At 40.6% G+C, this 16,898-nt stretch overlaps 2 protein-coding genes across 5 annotated transcripts in view; one reads left to right on the top strand and one right to left on the bottom strand.

The window, feature by feature from the left end:
- Positions 1-16,898, bottom strand: part of cenpp (centromere protein P) — a 63,312-nt gene continuing 46,414 nt past the window's right edge. For all 3 annotated transcript variants that reach the window (XM_028407288.1, XM_028407289.1, XM_028407290.1), the window contains 3 exons: positions 846-925; positions 670-761; positions 1-269 (listed from right to left, as the gene is read on the bottom strand). In XM_028407288.1, the coding sequence (XP_028263089.1) occupies positions 139-269; positions 670-761; positions 846-925 (303 nt within the window). In that variant the 3' untranslated portion in view covers positions 1-138. The remainder of the gene's footprint in view (positions 270-669; positions 762-845; positions 926-16,898) is intronic.
- ecm2 (extracellular matrix protein 2, female organ and adipocyte specific) lies at positions 3,395-15,893 on the top strand. Of its 2 annotated transcripts, XM_028407282.1 has the most exons (12): positions 3,395-3,599; positions 5,406-5,540; positions 6,084-6,245; positions 8,713-8,901; positions 10,115-10,909; positions 10,982-11,097; positions 11,386-11,521; positions 11,852-12,009; positions 13,021-13,160; positions 13,254-13,366; positions 13,515-13,728; positions 14,479-15,893. In XM_028407282.1, the coding sequence occupies exons 2-12, from the start codon at positions 5,408-5,410 to the stop codon at positions 14,645-14,647; spliced, it is 2,325 nt and encodes a 774-aa protein (XP_028263083.1). In that variant the 5' UTR covers positions 3,395-3,599; positions 5,406-5,407; the 3' UTR covers positions 14,648-15,893. The 2 variants fall into 2 exon arrangements, with proteins under 2 accessions (XP_028263083.1, XP_028263084.1); XM_028407283.1 differs by lacking the exon at positions 8,713-8,901 and having other exon boundaries at positions 10,154-10,909.

Genomic DNA, 16,898 nt, shown 5'->3' with positions numbered 1-16,898 from the left:
GTGTGCTGTCTGTGTCTTCATTTTGATTCCATGAAAAAATACAGAGAATAAAAAAGAATTTCTGCTGCTAATCTCAAGATTGTGCCAGTAAAAATCAAAAGCTGTTCTCTGAATATGTGTTTACACAATAGTTGTCAGTTAAGTGTCCTGTGAAAGGCTGACTGCCCTGATGATTGACTCCATGGCAGCCTCAGGTCCCAGAATCCTCAGCAAGCTCTGAAAAGATTCTGCAGCACCGACTACAGCCTGAGAGGGGAACTGCTGCAGAGCTGCAGTGAGACAAGAGAACACTATCATTAATTAATTAAGAGATTAGATTAAGATTTACTTTAATCCCCATGGGGAAATTAGGTTGTAGTAGCAGCATATCAAAGAACAATAAACACAAGCAAAAACATCTGGTCAGGATCAATATTCTGCTGAACACAACTCTGCAGACATGTATGAATTTATGTTGATCTTCGATCTTTTACCATGAAAGAAAATAATGTGTTCCATATATTTGTAGCAAATTAAAGTTGTTCCTGGAAACATTAAAACATCAGAAGAGCCTGAACTCAAAAACATCAAGAGTCCTCTCATATTAAGATTGGCTCTTGTTCCGTTTTGTCCCTAATGGTCATATTAAGTTGTTAAAGGTAACTAGCCTGTGTGTGTGTTGTGTGTTACCTCTTTCTGGAATCTTTGTCAGCAGTTGGATCTTTGGTGTGATGATACCCTCTCTGGACACCTCAACAGTCCAGTGAACAAAAAAGACGCAGCTATCAAAAACAAAATGTTGCAGACCGTTACAGATTTCAACTTCCTGTGTCTTTGCTGGGTTTCATTAGGATGGAAATATTTACCCAGGAAGCTCAGGGTGATTCAGGGTCATGACCTCTGACCTGCAGCCTCCAGGAAGAGAGACAACAGACGGATACTTCTCCTGCAGAGAGGGAAGGAGAGAAACTTTATCATCATATGACAAGTACAGAAACATTTCCTCCTCTGTTGGTTTATCATTACAGTTTCCTGGTTTCTATATAAGTACAGCAATAACTTGTTGTTAGCAAAGTAGGCCTATGGGTGGCGCTGTCACATCTGTTCAATGTCTGAGCTTTGGCCCTCATTCAAAGAAAATACAGGGGTTTGTGCAGACACATTAATTTGCAATAAGGAGTCATGAGGAAACCAGAGACGTGGATATTTTCAGCGTGAGGTTGTTTCGTCGACCTCATTGATGAAATGTTGACAAATGAACGCAGCTTCTGTTCCTGTTAAAAATTTCCACTTTGTTGTTCATCAGAGGACATTTTTGAACTTTATGAACAACATTTTAAGAGAAAGGATTTGTATTTAGGGACATTCATGATGATTCTGATCTAACGACACACACACAGGCAGTGTCTTCCAGTACACTGATGGGAGCAGCAGTAGCTGTGTGACTCAGACTGAAGACATCTGCAGCTGTGCACATGTGTGTGTTGTCTGTAATCAGAACTGGGTTGCTGCATGATTCCATGTTTCTCCCCAGATGTTTATCAAAAACAAACAAAGCTTCATGTTTGTTCTTCAGTGACTCCTCCTCCATCCAGACTGACATCTTTTGTCTCTCTGACTGTATGGTCCATTCACACAATGATCAGTACCAGTGACATGAATAAATATGAAATATGTGTCCTGCTTATAGTTATTTAGTCCATGATTGTCCTGTGGTTATTATTATCAAATGATCGAGAGGAGTCAGCTGAGGTGGCTCAGGCATCTGTTTCGGATGCCTCCTGGACACCTCCCTGGGGAGGTGTTCCAGGCATGTCCCACTGGGAGGAGACCCCGGGGAAGACCCAGGACGCAGTGGAGAGACTATGTCTCTCGGCTGGGATTCTACCGAAAGAGCTGGAAGAGGTGTCCGTTGAGGAAGTCTGGGTGTCCCTGCTTAGACTGCTGCCCCTGTGACCCGGCCCCGGATAAGTGGGAGAAAATGGATGGATGGATGATTTTATTTTTACACAGACATCTGTGAACCGCTCTGACTCTTCATACCTGCTGTAGACTTTCATTAATAAAGAGCTGTTGTGTGGCTGAATAATTTCAGGCAAGTGGAGACAGGACTGGCTGTAACATGACATTAAGTCATTCAGGATGATGAGCCTGCAGAGTCTTGTCCTAATAATGCTTTTTTTTTAAGTCCTGAACCAGCTCTGAATGCAGAAAGTTTAATAGTTAACGTTCACTCATTTAAATTATTGAGCAGAGAAAAACAATAGTGGACAAAGAGATTGCCAGGCCTTTGTTTGTGGTTTCTTCTGTCCCCAGTCTCATCTTCAGTAACTGAGCATTAAGATGGATTTTGAGCCATTTCTTTCTCCATACTTCTCTTTTGCCATTATTCAAAGTTCCTCTTGGTTAGTGAGTCCAAATAATCTTATTCCACAACTAGGAAGGCTTTTAAGGCAAAGTCTACTATGGTCTAACTGTTCTTGAGTTGTGACTAGTCTGCACTTTGATCCTGAAGCCTTCTTGGTCTTTCAGGTGTTTTGCTGTTGCTGAATCTGCCGGTGTTTTATTTAAGATTTAACGTTGGGATGTTAAAATGTTAAATGTAAATGTTAAAAGGCATTATGCAAAAAAACTTCACTGTTCCCATATTTATCAACCTGACTATAATAAATGGACATGGTGATCACACTGACAAACTATAACAAACTATAACAAACTACCTCAGCTACCATATTTGGACAGATGTCCCATGAGTTTACAACAAAATCAGGGAGGTTTGCAGCTGCACATTGCATTAGTTTGTCTCACTGGTAAGTTATAAATTATTAGTTATGATCATTATGGTGAGGTCAGCTGAAAAGACCTCCAGCTTTTCGATGATACCACTCAACTCTGCTCAGTCGTGATAGTGGAACCAGTGTGTCCCCTGCTGGACAAACTATGTTAACAATTTCTTAATTATCCTAAACATCTTTTCATCTGCTTTTTTTTTTGCAAAATCTTCATATTTAGAAGTTATAAACCATATAACTACAGTAGTTACAGTCAAGGTTTCACACAAAGCCCTTCCAGTAACTCTATGGTGTGATGTTTGGTCTTTTTTGACCTTTGACCTCTGTCCTACATGTTTAACTTAACCTCTTCTTCCCCTGTGTATATATTCACAGAACCGATCCAACCTTCATACTTGTTTTATCTCCTGCTGTTTCAGACATGTTTCTGTCCTGTAACATGTGGATATGTAACTCCTGTCAGGCTGCTTTCTCAGATCTCCTGCATCATGTTGGCAGTGTCCTCACCGGAAGACAGATGTCAGACATGTCTCTCTCTCTCTCTGTCTGTTTATTGCTTTCTCTCTCTCTCTCTCTCTCTCTCTCTCTCTCTCTCTCTTTTTGTCTCAGCTGCTGCACAAATCCTGGCTTTCCTTCACCGCTCTAATAGCCCGCTCTGGTCTGCACAAGCCCTCTACGCTCAAAGACACACCGAGACACAGACACACACATATGATCAAACAGCGACACACACACACACCTCTCCTGGAGCTCCTGCAGAAACAGAGGAGGAGAAAAGAGGGTGGAAGAATTTTGGCCTGACGTTTTGCAGCCGCCTTCAAACTGCTGGTAATGTAGAGTTAATGTCTGTCTGTCCTCAGCCCCTCCCCCCTCTGTCTGTCCGTCTTACTGTGATGTTTGTAAACAGCTGTTTCATTTGCTGCAGAACATGATCGGTCATCTGATTGGAGGTTTGGAGGGTAAACGGTATCAGGCTTCTTTATTTTTAAGTTTAGTACCAGTTTACAGTAGTTTCTTTAGTAATGCTTTTTCTGTTTGTTGCATTTGCTTTATGTTAAAAGTCACACTTGAAAAAGACTTCTACAGTTCAAGAAGTGGAAACACAAAGGCTCCCTAAAGCTGCCTGTTAACCCTGTAGAAGAAAAACACCTTTTGTAAATAAAGGATTATTTGTCAGTTATGTAGCAAAAAATATCTAATTTAATTCAAGCATCAGTAAACACACATTGTTTGAATGGTTTGGTTACGTGTGTAAGTCAAAGTAACTAAATATTTTTGGTAACACAAAACAAAAAGCCATAACCTGAGGAGAGAACAATTTATTGTTGTTGTTTACTGTAAGTGAAAATTTGGAGCTTCTGTCACTGAAAATATGTTGGAGAAACATACAAAGTTCTTTTTACACATGAAGTTGTTTGAAATAGTCATTTTAGTAACTTCCCTTAAGTAAAGCACACAGTTGTGCTGAGACAGCAGCTGAACAAAGCTTAAGCTTTAAACAGTGTCTGGGTTTCATTAATCTACACACACAAAGCCTCCTGGTTATTTTTAACCTCTGCTTTCATATTAAAGGTTTCTCCATCTGAGCCTGCTCATCCAGAAACTGAACTGCTAAATATTTTCCATCTCTGTCCCCTCCCTCCTGTTTCCTGTCCTCTGTCTTGGCTCACATAGATCTCTCCCTCTCTCTTGCTCTCTCTCTCTCTCTGTCTGCCACTGAATTCTGGTTTATTATTGGTCAGTACTGAGGTGAGGTAGGAGGTTCTTAATGCTGAAATGACTCTGGGTTCAGACCTCCAGCCTGTGGAGCTGCAGACTTACATTTTGTTTCATCAACAGAGAAATATGAATGATTAAACAGAGTGCAGGCAGATGATCATGGATCAGGAGAAGGCGTGTGCTAATGTTCTTGGAAAGATTGGGAGATGCACACGAAGCCAAAGGTTCCTTTTTAGACAAGAGTAGTAGATAATGTCTCAGAACAGGAGAGATTTAAAAAGACTATGACCACTCATCTGAACAACTGCAAACTTAAAACTGTACTTCCATAAATATCTAGTAATGCACATGTCAAGTTTGAACTAGAAAGAATGGACGGATGGTTGCCAGGAAAACCAAACGAGAATAGTTGATTTATTACTGAGTTGTAGATGTTTAGACTTGTCACATTCATGTTTTAAAATGCACAACACTGTCAAACCATTCTGAGGCCCATCTTATCAATCTATCTATCTGTCAGCTACAGCAACAGAACGAGAGCTTGTCAGCAGTAAATTAAATCAGAAGCTTATATAATTTAACAACCAACAACTTCCATCGTATACTTGGGAGCAGCCCCAGCAAATTACTGTATTACTGTTATTGAGGCTGAAACAGAGAACTGGTCCAATCTCCTGCATTCAGAGGGGGAATCAGACAGAAGACAAACTATAAGGTGTGTGTGTGTGTGTGTGAGTGTCAGATCTCTGCTTTAATAATGACAGGACTGCTGTGTATAGACTAGTCATTACACACACACGCACACATACACACAAAAGGAACCGGCCATTAGGCTTCCAGCAGCTATATGAGGGCCAGCAACACTCTGGCAGGTCTTTTACTGAAAACCTGAATCTGGTCTGTGCTGCTCTGCAGGGATGAGGTGGTGGCTGGTGGGGGCCAGTCTGTGGCTGCTGGTGGTTCTGACTATCCCAGATGCTCAGGCCAGGAACAAACATCGCAATCACGACGGTGACAATCGCAGAGAGAAGAGGAAGAGGGACGGACAGGGTAAGTCTGAGAGACATCCCAGTTATCATAAAGTTAGCTGAAAGGTTTTATCTGTGCAATCCAAACAGAGAAATGTAGATCTGAGATGTTTGTTTATCCTAGTCAGAAAAGCAGTCTGATTTCATGTTGTAGTTGGACATGTCTAGAAATAGATGTTTAAAAGTTTAAAACTGGTATCAGCATCAGCTGAGCTGTTCAGTTTAATATTACATTTAGTATAATATAATATGTTCTTATATTTTTCTGGGTATAGCAATCAAAGTGTCATCATATAGTCTGTGCAAGAATGCAGCAGATAAGCCAACAAGACCTGGAGTCCTACAGGGCAGCGTCCTGGGTCCATCTTTTTGATATAAGTGATAACCAGGAAACAGGAAAATGTATTTTGTTTGCCAATGACTTGTTGAATTCAGCTAAACGTAACAATGAGAACAGAACTGAGTCTCAGTAAAGGAAGTGGGACAAAGCATCCAAAAACTTGCAACTGCAAACTAATGCGTAAACAGATGCAGGTGAAAATTCAAACATGATCATGTCCTGCAGGTCATGGCAGGGCCAGGGCAGGGCGCTCTAAACCTCTGAAGATCAGACTGGTTCCAGGTCCAAGCAATCCAGTGGAGCCTATAGAAAACCAAGGAAATCCTCTGCTCCTAAAGTCCTATAAGAACATCCAGGAACAACACTCAAGCTACAACGTCATCCCAGGTAGGAGTGACCGCTAACTCAGGCCTGACCAAGGCCAGTTAGACTACACTGTTAGTTATTACCTTGGGCAATAATATCAGAAGAAGTAAATGGGACATTTTTGCAATTAACTTTGAGCTGTACTCTACAAAAGGGTTTTTAAGTCATTCAAACTAAACAAAAACAGGACATTTTAATTAGCTGCATGTAGGAGTGCAGTCAGTGAACAGCTCATTTGACGAGGCGTCATCCTGCTCTCATAATGAGGCTTCCTGTTATTACAGCTCAGTAACTTAATGACAAATCATTACATTCTAAAATGAACAGAAGGGAAAAACATCTGTGGGAAAACCGCTCATAAGAAAACTAATCCTGAAACATCCACCATGCAGATGAAGATAAAGAGGAACCTCAAAGCCACATAGAAGCCCTTCAGTTTAGCACATTAAAATCAGCATTATGTAATCACAAGAAGATGGGGTGGCTCTTGGAGCTGCAGGAATCCTTGTCACCGAGGAAGAGAGAGTTCAATCTCAGATGCCTGATTCAAATGTAGCAAACGCTTACCCTGACTAACCAAAGCGCAGCTCATAGAAACCAAAGATGTGGGACCATTCATGTACTGGAAAGTTTTTGTGCAAAGTGAAAGGTCTGTCCAATCATATATTTGATTGTAGATTGTTGTTTTGTTCCTTCATTAGGCTGCAGAACAGTCTGGCAGCAAAACCTTAAATAAACCAATTATTGTGCAACATATTCCATTTAAGATGACTGCAATCATTAAAAACACATTACTGGGAGTGTTCTGTAATAAGACAAAAAACAAAGCCCCTTCCAAAATACCTGACATTTGCTTTACAAATTTTGCACATTACATAAGTCCCTATAAACACTTTCTTCTCTTGGAGATGAAAAAACCGAAGGACCTCACAGAAAAAGGAGAAGGAACAACCTGTTTTCCTCATCCATTGTTTAAAGATATTCCACTCACGCTGCACTTTTTGCTGCTTCACGGTGTGAAGGCCCTTTTTTGCTCTGACAACATTACATTGTTATTTTTAACAAACCTTTTTGTATTTGAGTTGATTTTGTCACCATTACTCCTAATGCGATGCCCTGTGATTGGTTAAGTGTGTGTTGGTACCACTGTCTGCTGCAAAAAAAGCTTTACATTTCTATTTTTCACATTATGCGCTATTACAGCTAATTTTGTAGCAAGTTTAATGTCACATTATCTCATCTTTACACACAAGATAAGAGGTAAAAAACTAATTTACTATGTTTGGTGTTGAATAATACAGTAGAAAACCTGTCAGTTGACAAAATCATTAGTGTGTTTCCCAAAATTGTCATAGTTTTAACTGTTGTCCACTAATTGTTTCACTGATAGTAAAAACACATAGAAGCTCTCTGGACTGTTGCAGCAGAGTCTGATGGTTACTGTGTTATTTAGACAAAAACCCTGCAATTAAACGGGTAATAAAGAGATTCTGTGACAGCGAGGCGATATTTTAAAGAGAAAAAGAAAAGCTCTAAAGTATGTGTGCCCCAGCAGAGATGACAGGGTGACAGTCTCACTGCTCACAGTCAAAGAACAGAGATAATAGAGACAGTATTTAAGAGAAATAGACTGAGCCTCTTAACTACCTGTGTTCCTATAGACGTAACAAAGAGCATACCATTAAAAAGGATAGATGACAGACAGCACACAAAGAAAAGAGACACAAAGGGCTTTTTTCCTGCTGTGTATCATAGTGGTTTACAGTCTTTCCTACTGACTCACTGCCAGTCACAGCCGTGTCTTGTTCAAAGTCTGCTATTGAAAGGTGAAGTTAATGCAGAGGGAGGAGTGGAAATGCTACAAATCACTGCTTTGTCTGCTTCTTATGGTAAAGTACAGGCTTTAAGTTTGACTAGACACTCAGAGCAATTGCTGCAGCAGTCCTAAACAAACCAGGTCCATCAGAGCTTAGTTGGTGGAACTTGGAATTGGGACGTGACTGTGTGTGAGGGTCAGAAACACAATGAACGTGGATGAAACACAAGCTTCTACAAGTCAAAGTAGGGAATACCGATTCCTTCTGAATTACTTGCTCCTGCTTTTAGGCACATAGACAGAGGGTACTGTGTCACGTAATGATCAGGGCAAAAATTAAAACCGATCACTGCAGACAAGGAACAGCCCACAAACACTGCATTTTGGAGATGCTTTAGTCCATCACCATATGGCCCTTGTCAATGTCAATCAAATCCTTCGGTTTGCCCATTTTTCCTCTTCCTAACACATCAACTATGATGACAAAATGCTGCTTATACCTTCCACCCACTGATGTGTGCCATGAAAACCAGAAAACTATGACTATGTCTTTTCCTTACTTCACGTTCTGTGGAGTCACTATAACAATTCATAACATAATTGAAGTGATTCTAATGTGTGTGTGTGTGTGTGTGTGTGGGTGTGTGTGTGTGTGTGTGCATGTTGTTTCAGGTAAGCAGGGCCAGTGTGTGTACCAGGGCCTGACCCTGTTTGACCAGGCTGTCTGGTCTCCAAAGCCCTGTGTGACTTGTCTGTGTGCCAGAGGGCAGGTGGTTTGTGACGAGATCACCTGTCCCATGGTGCACTGCCTGTTCCCTTTCACCCCTGCTGGGGAGTGCTGCCCCATCTGCATGGAGCCAGGTAGAAACACAACATGTGACACTGCCATGATGCAACATCCAGAGGCAACAGAGCTGAGAAATGTTTCTGAGAGTCTGGGTCAATGGTTGACAGATTTCATGTAACTTCATAAGAACTCATTGTTGCTATAGCTCAAACAGGATAAAATTATTCACTTTTCAGTTAAAAAAAGAACAAATTCCACCTCTGAGGCCTCTGCATGTCCTATTTCCATCATGGCTTTAAAAATGTGTTCTGCACATTTTGGATCTGTCAACACACATGTTGTGAAAGATTTAATATAAATGTTGGAAGATACCACATGTTGGTCCCGGACTGCATTAACTATACTGTCATCTTTGCAATGATGAACAGCTGAGTGTGTAACAAACACTCAGCTGTTAAAACTGCAGCTGTTTTACTTTCACACACTGTATAGTCACTATATGCATGTATGAACACACTGACTTATGACTGTATCTAGGGGATACAACCTGACAGCAGTTACCATAAAACATCTGTCTGTATACATATACGCATATGAAGTTTAGAATAAAGGGAAACAATACATGCAACTAAAAGATTTTTTATAGTCAGAAGAAAAAGTGTTGGTTAAAAGCTTAAATTCATTGGGTTTTAGGTAAAAGCAGAACTAACTATGTGATTATGGTCGATAAAAATATTGGCTAATGTGCACCACAGACATTGATACATCCAAGACAGGTTGATGTATCAGCACATACATGGATCGGGTTCTGGGTTTAACTACAATTACATTAACTACAATTACATTCAGCTTAAAATTTAAAGACAGAGTGGAGTACATTTAACCAAATTCCTTCAAAGTCATAAATAAATAAAAAATAAACAAAAATACTACCAGATGAACAAACATCTACAAAAATGCTTCACCTGACTGTGGTTATAGAAGTTAGTGGGCTTTGGTCTAGAATAGTCTGCTTTTTAGCGTCAACAAGCTGGTCTTGTGTGGACAAATGTAGGTGTTTGTCTGTCTTCAGCACTAACACAGAGCTGTCTCTGTCTGTCTGTCCATTGTCCTGTCTGTCTGTTCTCACTGTTTATTCACCTTCCCTGTAGTTTTCTTTATTCTCTTCCACACGTCTTGCTGCTCTCTCTGTCTCTACTCTCCTGTTTCTTTTCCCCATTTTCTTCCCATCTGTCCCTTCTTTCTTTCCTTTGCTGCCCTACACCACTATACAACCCCACCCCTCAGACCCAGACCTCAGCCTTGACCTTTCTGGTGACTCCCCAGTACCCAGTGACCCCAATGATGTCGTGACCCCACTGACTCAGGAGGAGATCCAGCGGATCCTCTGGAGGGAGGAAGAGGAGCACCGTGAGGAGGAGGAACGCCTGAGAAAGAAGGATGAGGCTAGGAAAAAGAGAAGGAAGGAAAGGAAGGAGCAGGAGGAGAGGCAGAGAAAGATAGTGGAAGCAAAGAGGAGGAAGGAAGAAGAGGCACTGAGACTGCAGGTGGAGAAAGAGGAGGAAGAGTGGAGGAGGCAGATTGAGGAAGAGGAGAAGAGGAGACAGGAGATAGAGGAAGATAGACGGCAGAAAGAAGCCGCAGAGAGAGAAGCAAGAGAGCAGGAAAGGAAGTTAGAGGAGGAGAGGAGAAAGCAGGAGGAGAGGCTGAGAGAAGAATTCCTGGTTTTGGTTGAGAAAGAGGAAGAGGAACGGCAGGAGGAGGGAGAGGAGGAAGAGGAGGAGGAGGAGGTGTGGCTGAGAGGAGATGTGTTTCAGATGCCCCCCAAAAAACAAGAAGAGCCTGAAGAACCAGACCTCCTCCCGTCTCCAATCCCAAGACCTCCTGCCGAGACAGAGGATGAGCTGAACGAAGTAGAAACAGAAGAGGTTGAGGAGAACAGGGAGGAGGAAGAGGCAGTGAACAGAGCCGGACTCCCTCCAGGCTGTGACATCTCTGATGTCACATTGACATGTGAGAATGCCAAACTCACATACTTCCCTCCTCTGACCATCCCTGAGCTGAAATCTCTCAGTCTGGAAGGTGAGTGAGACACAGAGATGACCATACTGAAGACAAGTCTCTACAAGTCTCTGAAACTGTTCTGACCTGCAGGCAACAACATCAGCAGCATCCCTGCAGAAGCCTTTAATGGCATCCCAAACCTGGAGTGGATCAACTTGAAGAAAAACAAACTCACCTCTGCTGGCATTGACCCTAAAGCCTTCAAGGTAAGACTTACTGACAACTAACTAAACCTCTGCACCCCTTCGGAATAAAAGATGTCTTCAGTAAGAAACCAAGAAATTCTAGATTTCTAGCAATGATAATTTTCAACTATATTACGATGCCTTATAGGTGTCAAACAAAATAGCTAGGTTGATTGATGTAATGATGTAATCAAAAGATGAATTATTACTATAAACAGCAAATATTTTGGGAACTAATGTTTGTCACCTCTATGAAAATAATCAGTGTTTCATTTAAAGTACCTGTACTTGTGTGTTTGTGTGTGACAGGGTCTGCAGATGCTAAGGCGCCTGTACCTGGATGGGAACCTTCTAGAAACTGTGCCCTCTGACCTTCCCGCCACCCTGCAGGAGCTGAAAATCAGTGAGAACAGACTGAGGAGGCTCGATGAAAACAGCTTTCAAGGTACTGTAAAAGCATCTGTAGTTATGTTTTAAATTTAACACGCTATACTCATCAGTAACCATCAAAGAAACCTGTGTGATGCAATGAAATGATGCAATGGAACCACATGTACTTTTACTGACTCATAACTTTGTTGGCCCTCCTGTGAAAATACAGTTCACACCCTTTCCATGCAAAAAGAAGAAGAAAAAAAAAACATCAGTGTGCATCTTTCCCTTATGTCTGCTCTGATTAGTGAACTCGTAGTTTTTCCTAAGGTTCAGTCAATTTTAACTGCAGAATATTTCCAGTGGATGTATGGTGATGTTTATCTATGTTTTATCTTTTTAGGTCTGAGCAGCCTGGTGATACTGGAGTTGGAAGGAAATCTGCTGAGTGAGGGGAACACAGATCCTCTGGCCTTCACCCCACTAATCCAGCTCTCCTACCTCAGACTGGGAAGAAACCACTTTCGTACTATACCACAGGGCCTTCCGAGGTCACTGCTGGTATGAATATCTAATGACATGACCATCACTGCTCATTCCTCACACTGGGATACCTCACATAACCAAACTTTTCACTATATTTAGAAAATTCCAAGTCACAGTGAAGGTTCTCTGTTCAGTTAAAAAGTCAATTCCACCAATTCCACAAATTATAATCTTAATCTGATAAATTTAAATAACTCAGTGAGAACAATTCTGTGATAGTGAGTTTGTTTCCTGGTGAGTTGATAAAACTGAAGCGAACATATCCTTATAAAGACAGTACTAAAGTTGAATCTGGAGGCAGAATCTGAGCAGCTCAATACACTCTTTACACATTAGTTGACAAAAACAATGGACAGCAATTGCAAAAAAACCTCAATAAATGTTTATTCTATAATCTCACCCATGACATTTATTAAATAAAATGACTTTATCAGAGGCCGTCTGAGCAGCGTTATGCATTCTGAATTCAGGTTTGCTGACACAGAATTTGTATTTCTTTTTGGCTCTAAACTCTGTTTCTACCTGTGGGAAACCAGTCCACCCAACTTGTAATTATGGCTTCTGGTTAACCGCAAACAATGCAGAACTCCAGCAGTATGTTGCTGCTCTAAATCCACCTTAAAACCTACTTTCATTTTATGACACTGCAGAAGTTTTGAACACACACACTGCAAATCCAAAACCTCACACGTTTTTTTGAATTTGTTGAGAATGAGAACGAGAACGTGGACTATAATTACAGTTTTTTCTTTGCTCGTTAGCGCTAGAATTCCAGTTTTACTGGGACACTTGCACCTTTGAAAACAGTGAACTCAGTTTTGGAGTGGATTATGTGTTTATTACCTTAAACAATCCCAGCAAACCACAGACCTTCTGCCAAGATTTCTGTGCACAAAACAGCCAGTTAACACAACCATTAACACCATCTTTGTCATACAGTGACATTCAATCCTCCTGCATCTCAAAACGCTCTCTATTCTGACCTGGATGATACTAAACATGAATTTATGTGAATCTTTCTTTCAGGAGCTGCATCTGGAAAACAACATGATCGAGGAAATCTCAGAGACTGTTTTCAATCAGACCAGAAATCTGAACGTTGTTTCTCTAAGACACAACAGACTAGATGAGAGCAGGATTGCCCCCATGGCCTGGATCAACCACAGGTCAGACACCCACAGTAATTTACTCACAGCCAACTTCAATCATAATGTTCATTATGACATTCTTATTTTGCACGTCTACTTCCTCCTCTGTAGGAATTTGGAGTCCATCGATCTTTCACATAACAGCCTGTACCTTGTTCCGTCCTACCTGCCAAAATCTCTGGTCTACTTAGTGCTGGTAGGAAACCACATTGAGAGGATACCAGGTAATTAGCTAACGACATGACACATGCTGTATCACGATGGATACGAAAGCCATCAAAACACAGAGACCACATAATTGATTCAAAGTCAATGTGATTTATCTGCAGTAACTAGTGAAATGTAATACTATGTATTCATACACCATCACAGGTTATGTATTTGCCCACATGGACCCTGGTATAGAGTACCTCTACCTGTCCTACAACAAGCTGGATGGGGAGGGAATTGAGCCGGAGTCATTCTTCGGCTCGTACCACTCCATGGTGGAGCTGTGTTTGGATCACAACCAACTGATCACTGTGCCATCTGGCATCAACGAAATGACCAACTTACACTTTCTCAGACTCAACAACAACAATATCAGGTATATAGTTAATTAATCTTTCATTCAATTATATCTAACATGTTTTATGTTCTATGTTCATGACTATAAAAAATGACACAGGATATAAATCCAAGGCTATCAAAAAGGATAAAAAGACATCAAGAAATGACCGACAGGGTCAACTGTTGGTATGTGCTAATTGATAAATTGCCAATTTAAGTGACAATAATAGTCTAATGAAAAAAAAAACAGGGGATTAAAGACAGTGCTGTAAAGATTTTTTCAAGACTCTCAGTGATCCCAGAGCAAACCAGCACCTGACCAGACTAGTGATTTATTTTTATCTTGCCAGACAATATTCAACTAAAAGTTTATTGGCTGGAGCGTTGTCCTGACGACAAGAAACAAAAACAAGTTGATTCATGTTTCCACCTGGGAGTCACCCTGAATCACCTCATTACGCAGTCCCAGGTCCATACTCAGCTCATACAGTCCAGGTTATGGCAGCTTGTTTTATAGAAAAGTAATACTTCAATCTAAACACTGAGATATGCTCCTTCTTCAGGAGGGAAATGACAATCAGGCTCCGAGTATTTCCAGATGATAATTTTCACATATGTAGCAGGGTAAAAATAAACATGACACTACATACTCTAAATAAAAATTAAACGCCAAAGTCTAAAAACAAGTTATTACATTATGAAAATCCCAGGCTTATGTTTAGAACAAGAATTTAATCCACTTTTATTGGCATTATAGCTTTAACATTTTGATTTTTGTATATTCCAGGAGTATCGCTGATGAAAGCATTTGTGACCCGGACAACAGTGGGGATGCCACTCTGGTGGCCTTGAGGCTAGATAATAACTACATTGACCCCAAAAAGGTCTCACCGTCAGCCTTCTCCTGTGTACGCTCCTCCTCAAGTGTGGTCTTAAAACCTCAGAAAACCAAGTGACGGGAACTACACCACACACCAGAGACACTTGTGAAAATCCATGATTTGTAATTTTGTGTAAAGCCCCCTTACTGATCCTGTTTGTTATTGAAAGCAAACAAGAAATTCATAGAAAAAAAAGGCTCTCATGTTCACATCTAATGTACAGGCTGAAGTTAACTTTCACAGAGTTCCTGCTGATGTAATTTGTCTTAAGAAAAAGCAGCCTCCAGTCCTGTCATATTCTTGGACTGAATCCTTACAAGCTCCAAGTAGTATTTTCTCCTTTGCTTCTAAACATGGTTTTAGGTCTGCTAAGTTGTTCTGCACTGTCACCTGGCCCACCTTAAACTGGCATGACGGTGACAGAAATCCTTCAGACATCAAAATCAAACACATCTGTCTCCTTCAGTGAAATGTTCAACTGTCTAAAATGGAAAGAATTCCTGCACCATACACAGTAAATTGGAAATGCTAATAAAGACATGGAAAGAATTCTATGAAGTGAGACCACAAGCCCAGCACATTATTTTTTACAGCCTCAGCACCTCCATGTTCCATTTCTCAGCTCCATTTCTTCCAACGCCTTCTTTCATAAAATCTCAAGACATGAGATGGAGCGTGAGTGGTGTGAGCTCACACATGTGACACATCCTTTGAGCTTTTTGTGTTAAAGATTAAAAGGAAGCATCAAGTTTAAGCGACTGGAGAGTTAGCTCTCCAGCTGCTACAGACAGAGGGACAGAAGATGTTTGACATACTTATTTCCTCCTTTTATATTTATATTCTTGAAGTGAGTGTGGACAGTGCAGTGAAACCAGATTCATGTTTGATGCAGAAGATTAATGGGGGTTTTCCTATATGGCTTTTACATGTCTTCATCGATGAGAGGAGGGGGGGAGGTTTACTTCAGAGTTTAGATCACTAGGTCTACGTGTATGTATGGAGAACACTCAGGCAAGTGAGCTGTGATGTGTGACAACCCTCCAGAATTTTTATTGTACATTTGTATTTCAATACTTGACAACCTCTTTGTCAAACAGTTAAGTTAACCCTCACTCTATGTCTATACTTCAACCACCAACCTGTGTAACCACATTCTAATGTTTTAACATTCCAACATCAGCACTGACGGTATAAAACATGGTTTCTGCAGCTTTTAGTAAGTTTTGTTGTGTATGGACACAAACTTGGATGAAATGTTTGAAATTTTATGTTCTTCACTTTGCTCTTGGCTGGCCAATCTGTTTGAATTAAATGGTAATCTAGCTGATGTGTCAACATACTTTTAACAGTTTAACACCATGTTATGATGCACAACGCAAATAAACTTCACTTATGTTCTCATAGCTGCCTGACTGATGAAGCAAAGACTTGACTATGATAGACTACGATATCACGTTCACAAAAACAGAACAGTCTGTAAACATGATGCCACCGACCATTGCAAGCAAACAGGTTGTCACCTCCATCCTGTTACATACAGAAGTATGGCACGACGATCTAAAAGCATCACATTTCACTTATTTTTATGTGAACCATTATGTTTTAATACATTCAAAGGTCCCAACACAGATCACTTATTCTACTAAGCCCTCTTTCTTATCCTAGTTTCTGTGTCTGTAGTTTTAAATTCCAGCATAGCTATGGATGCTATCTATGCCCTTTTAAGGATGGGGGCTGTTGCTATCTCAAAATAGTGCATTGCATATTCTAAGTGTTCAGAAATGCTTTATAAATGCTATACTACTTTACCAGTGAAATTGAATCTTTTCTGTGCATATACAACTTGAACATGTTTTTACTGAATAGCCTAAACATGATGGAACATCCATCAACACACAGACTAATTTAAATAGGAAGAAAATATGAACAGAAATAAAAAGTGGTGACTGACACATCTGGAACCAGGTTACACAAGCCTGTTTCCATTTGGATTTCTGTAGAACACCTTGAGGTTTTTAAGGTTTGGATGCATGTTGACACCAAATGCAAATATTCCGCCTGTGAGGTGCATGACTCACAAACCCAAACATTAGTTAGACTGCGCTGCTTTCCTGGTCCCTTACATTGTCTGCACATGCAGGTCCTTAAGCAGCACATTGCTATGCGCTCATATTATCGACTTTACACAGGGAGAGGAGACATGATGACTATTACAGAATGATAAAATGCAGTGATCTCTGCATCACGTGTCTCCTTGCTCCATGCAACACATAATGCCATAAAAGCTGTAATTATCAAAGCTGGAAAAGCCAACTTCATCATAATA

This window comes from Parambassis ranga, chromosome 5 (assembly GCF_900634625.1).
Source record: "Parambassis ranga chromosome 5, fParRan2.1, whole genome shotgun sequence".
Lineage (NCBI taxonomy): Eukaryota > Metazoa > Chordata > Actinopteri > Ambassidae > Parambassis > Parambassis ranga.
Note: the sequence above shows the minus strand (reverse complement) of the source record. Positions and strands in the feature narration are given on the sequence as shown.

Coding starts and splice junctions, on each gene's coding strand:
- ecm2 (XM_028407282.1), top strand. CDS start 5,408: ATGAGGTGGTGGCTGGTGGGGGCCAGTCTGTGGCTGCTGGTGGTTCTG. Junction 5,541..6,083: donor GAGGAAGAGGGACGGACAGG/GTAAGTCTGAGA, acceptor CATGTCCTGCAG/GTCATGGCAGGGCCAGGGCA. Junction 11,098..11,385: donor TTGACCCTAAAGCCTTCAAG/GTAAGACTTACT, acceptor TGTGTGTGACAG/GGTCTGCAGATGCTAAGGCG.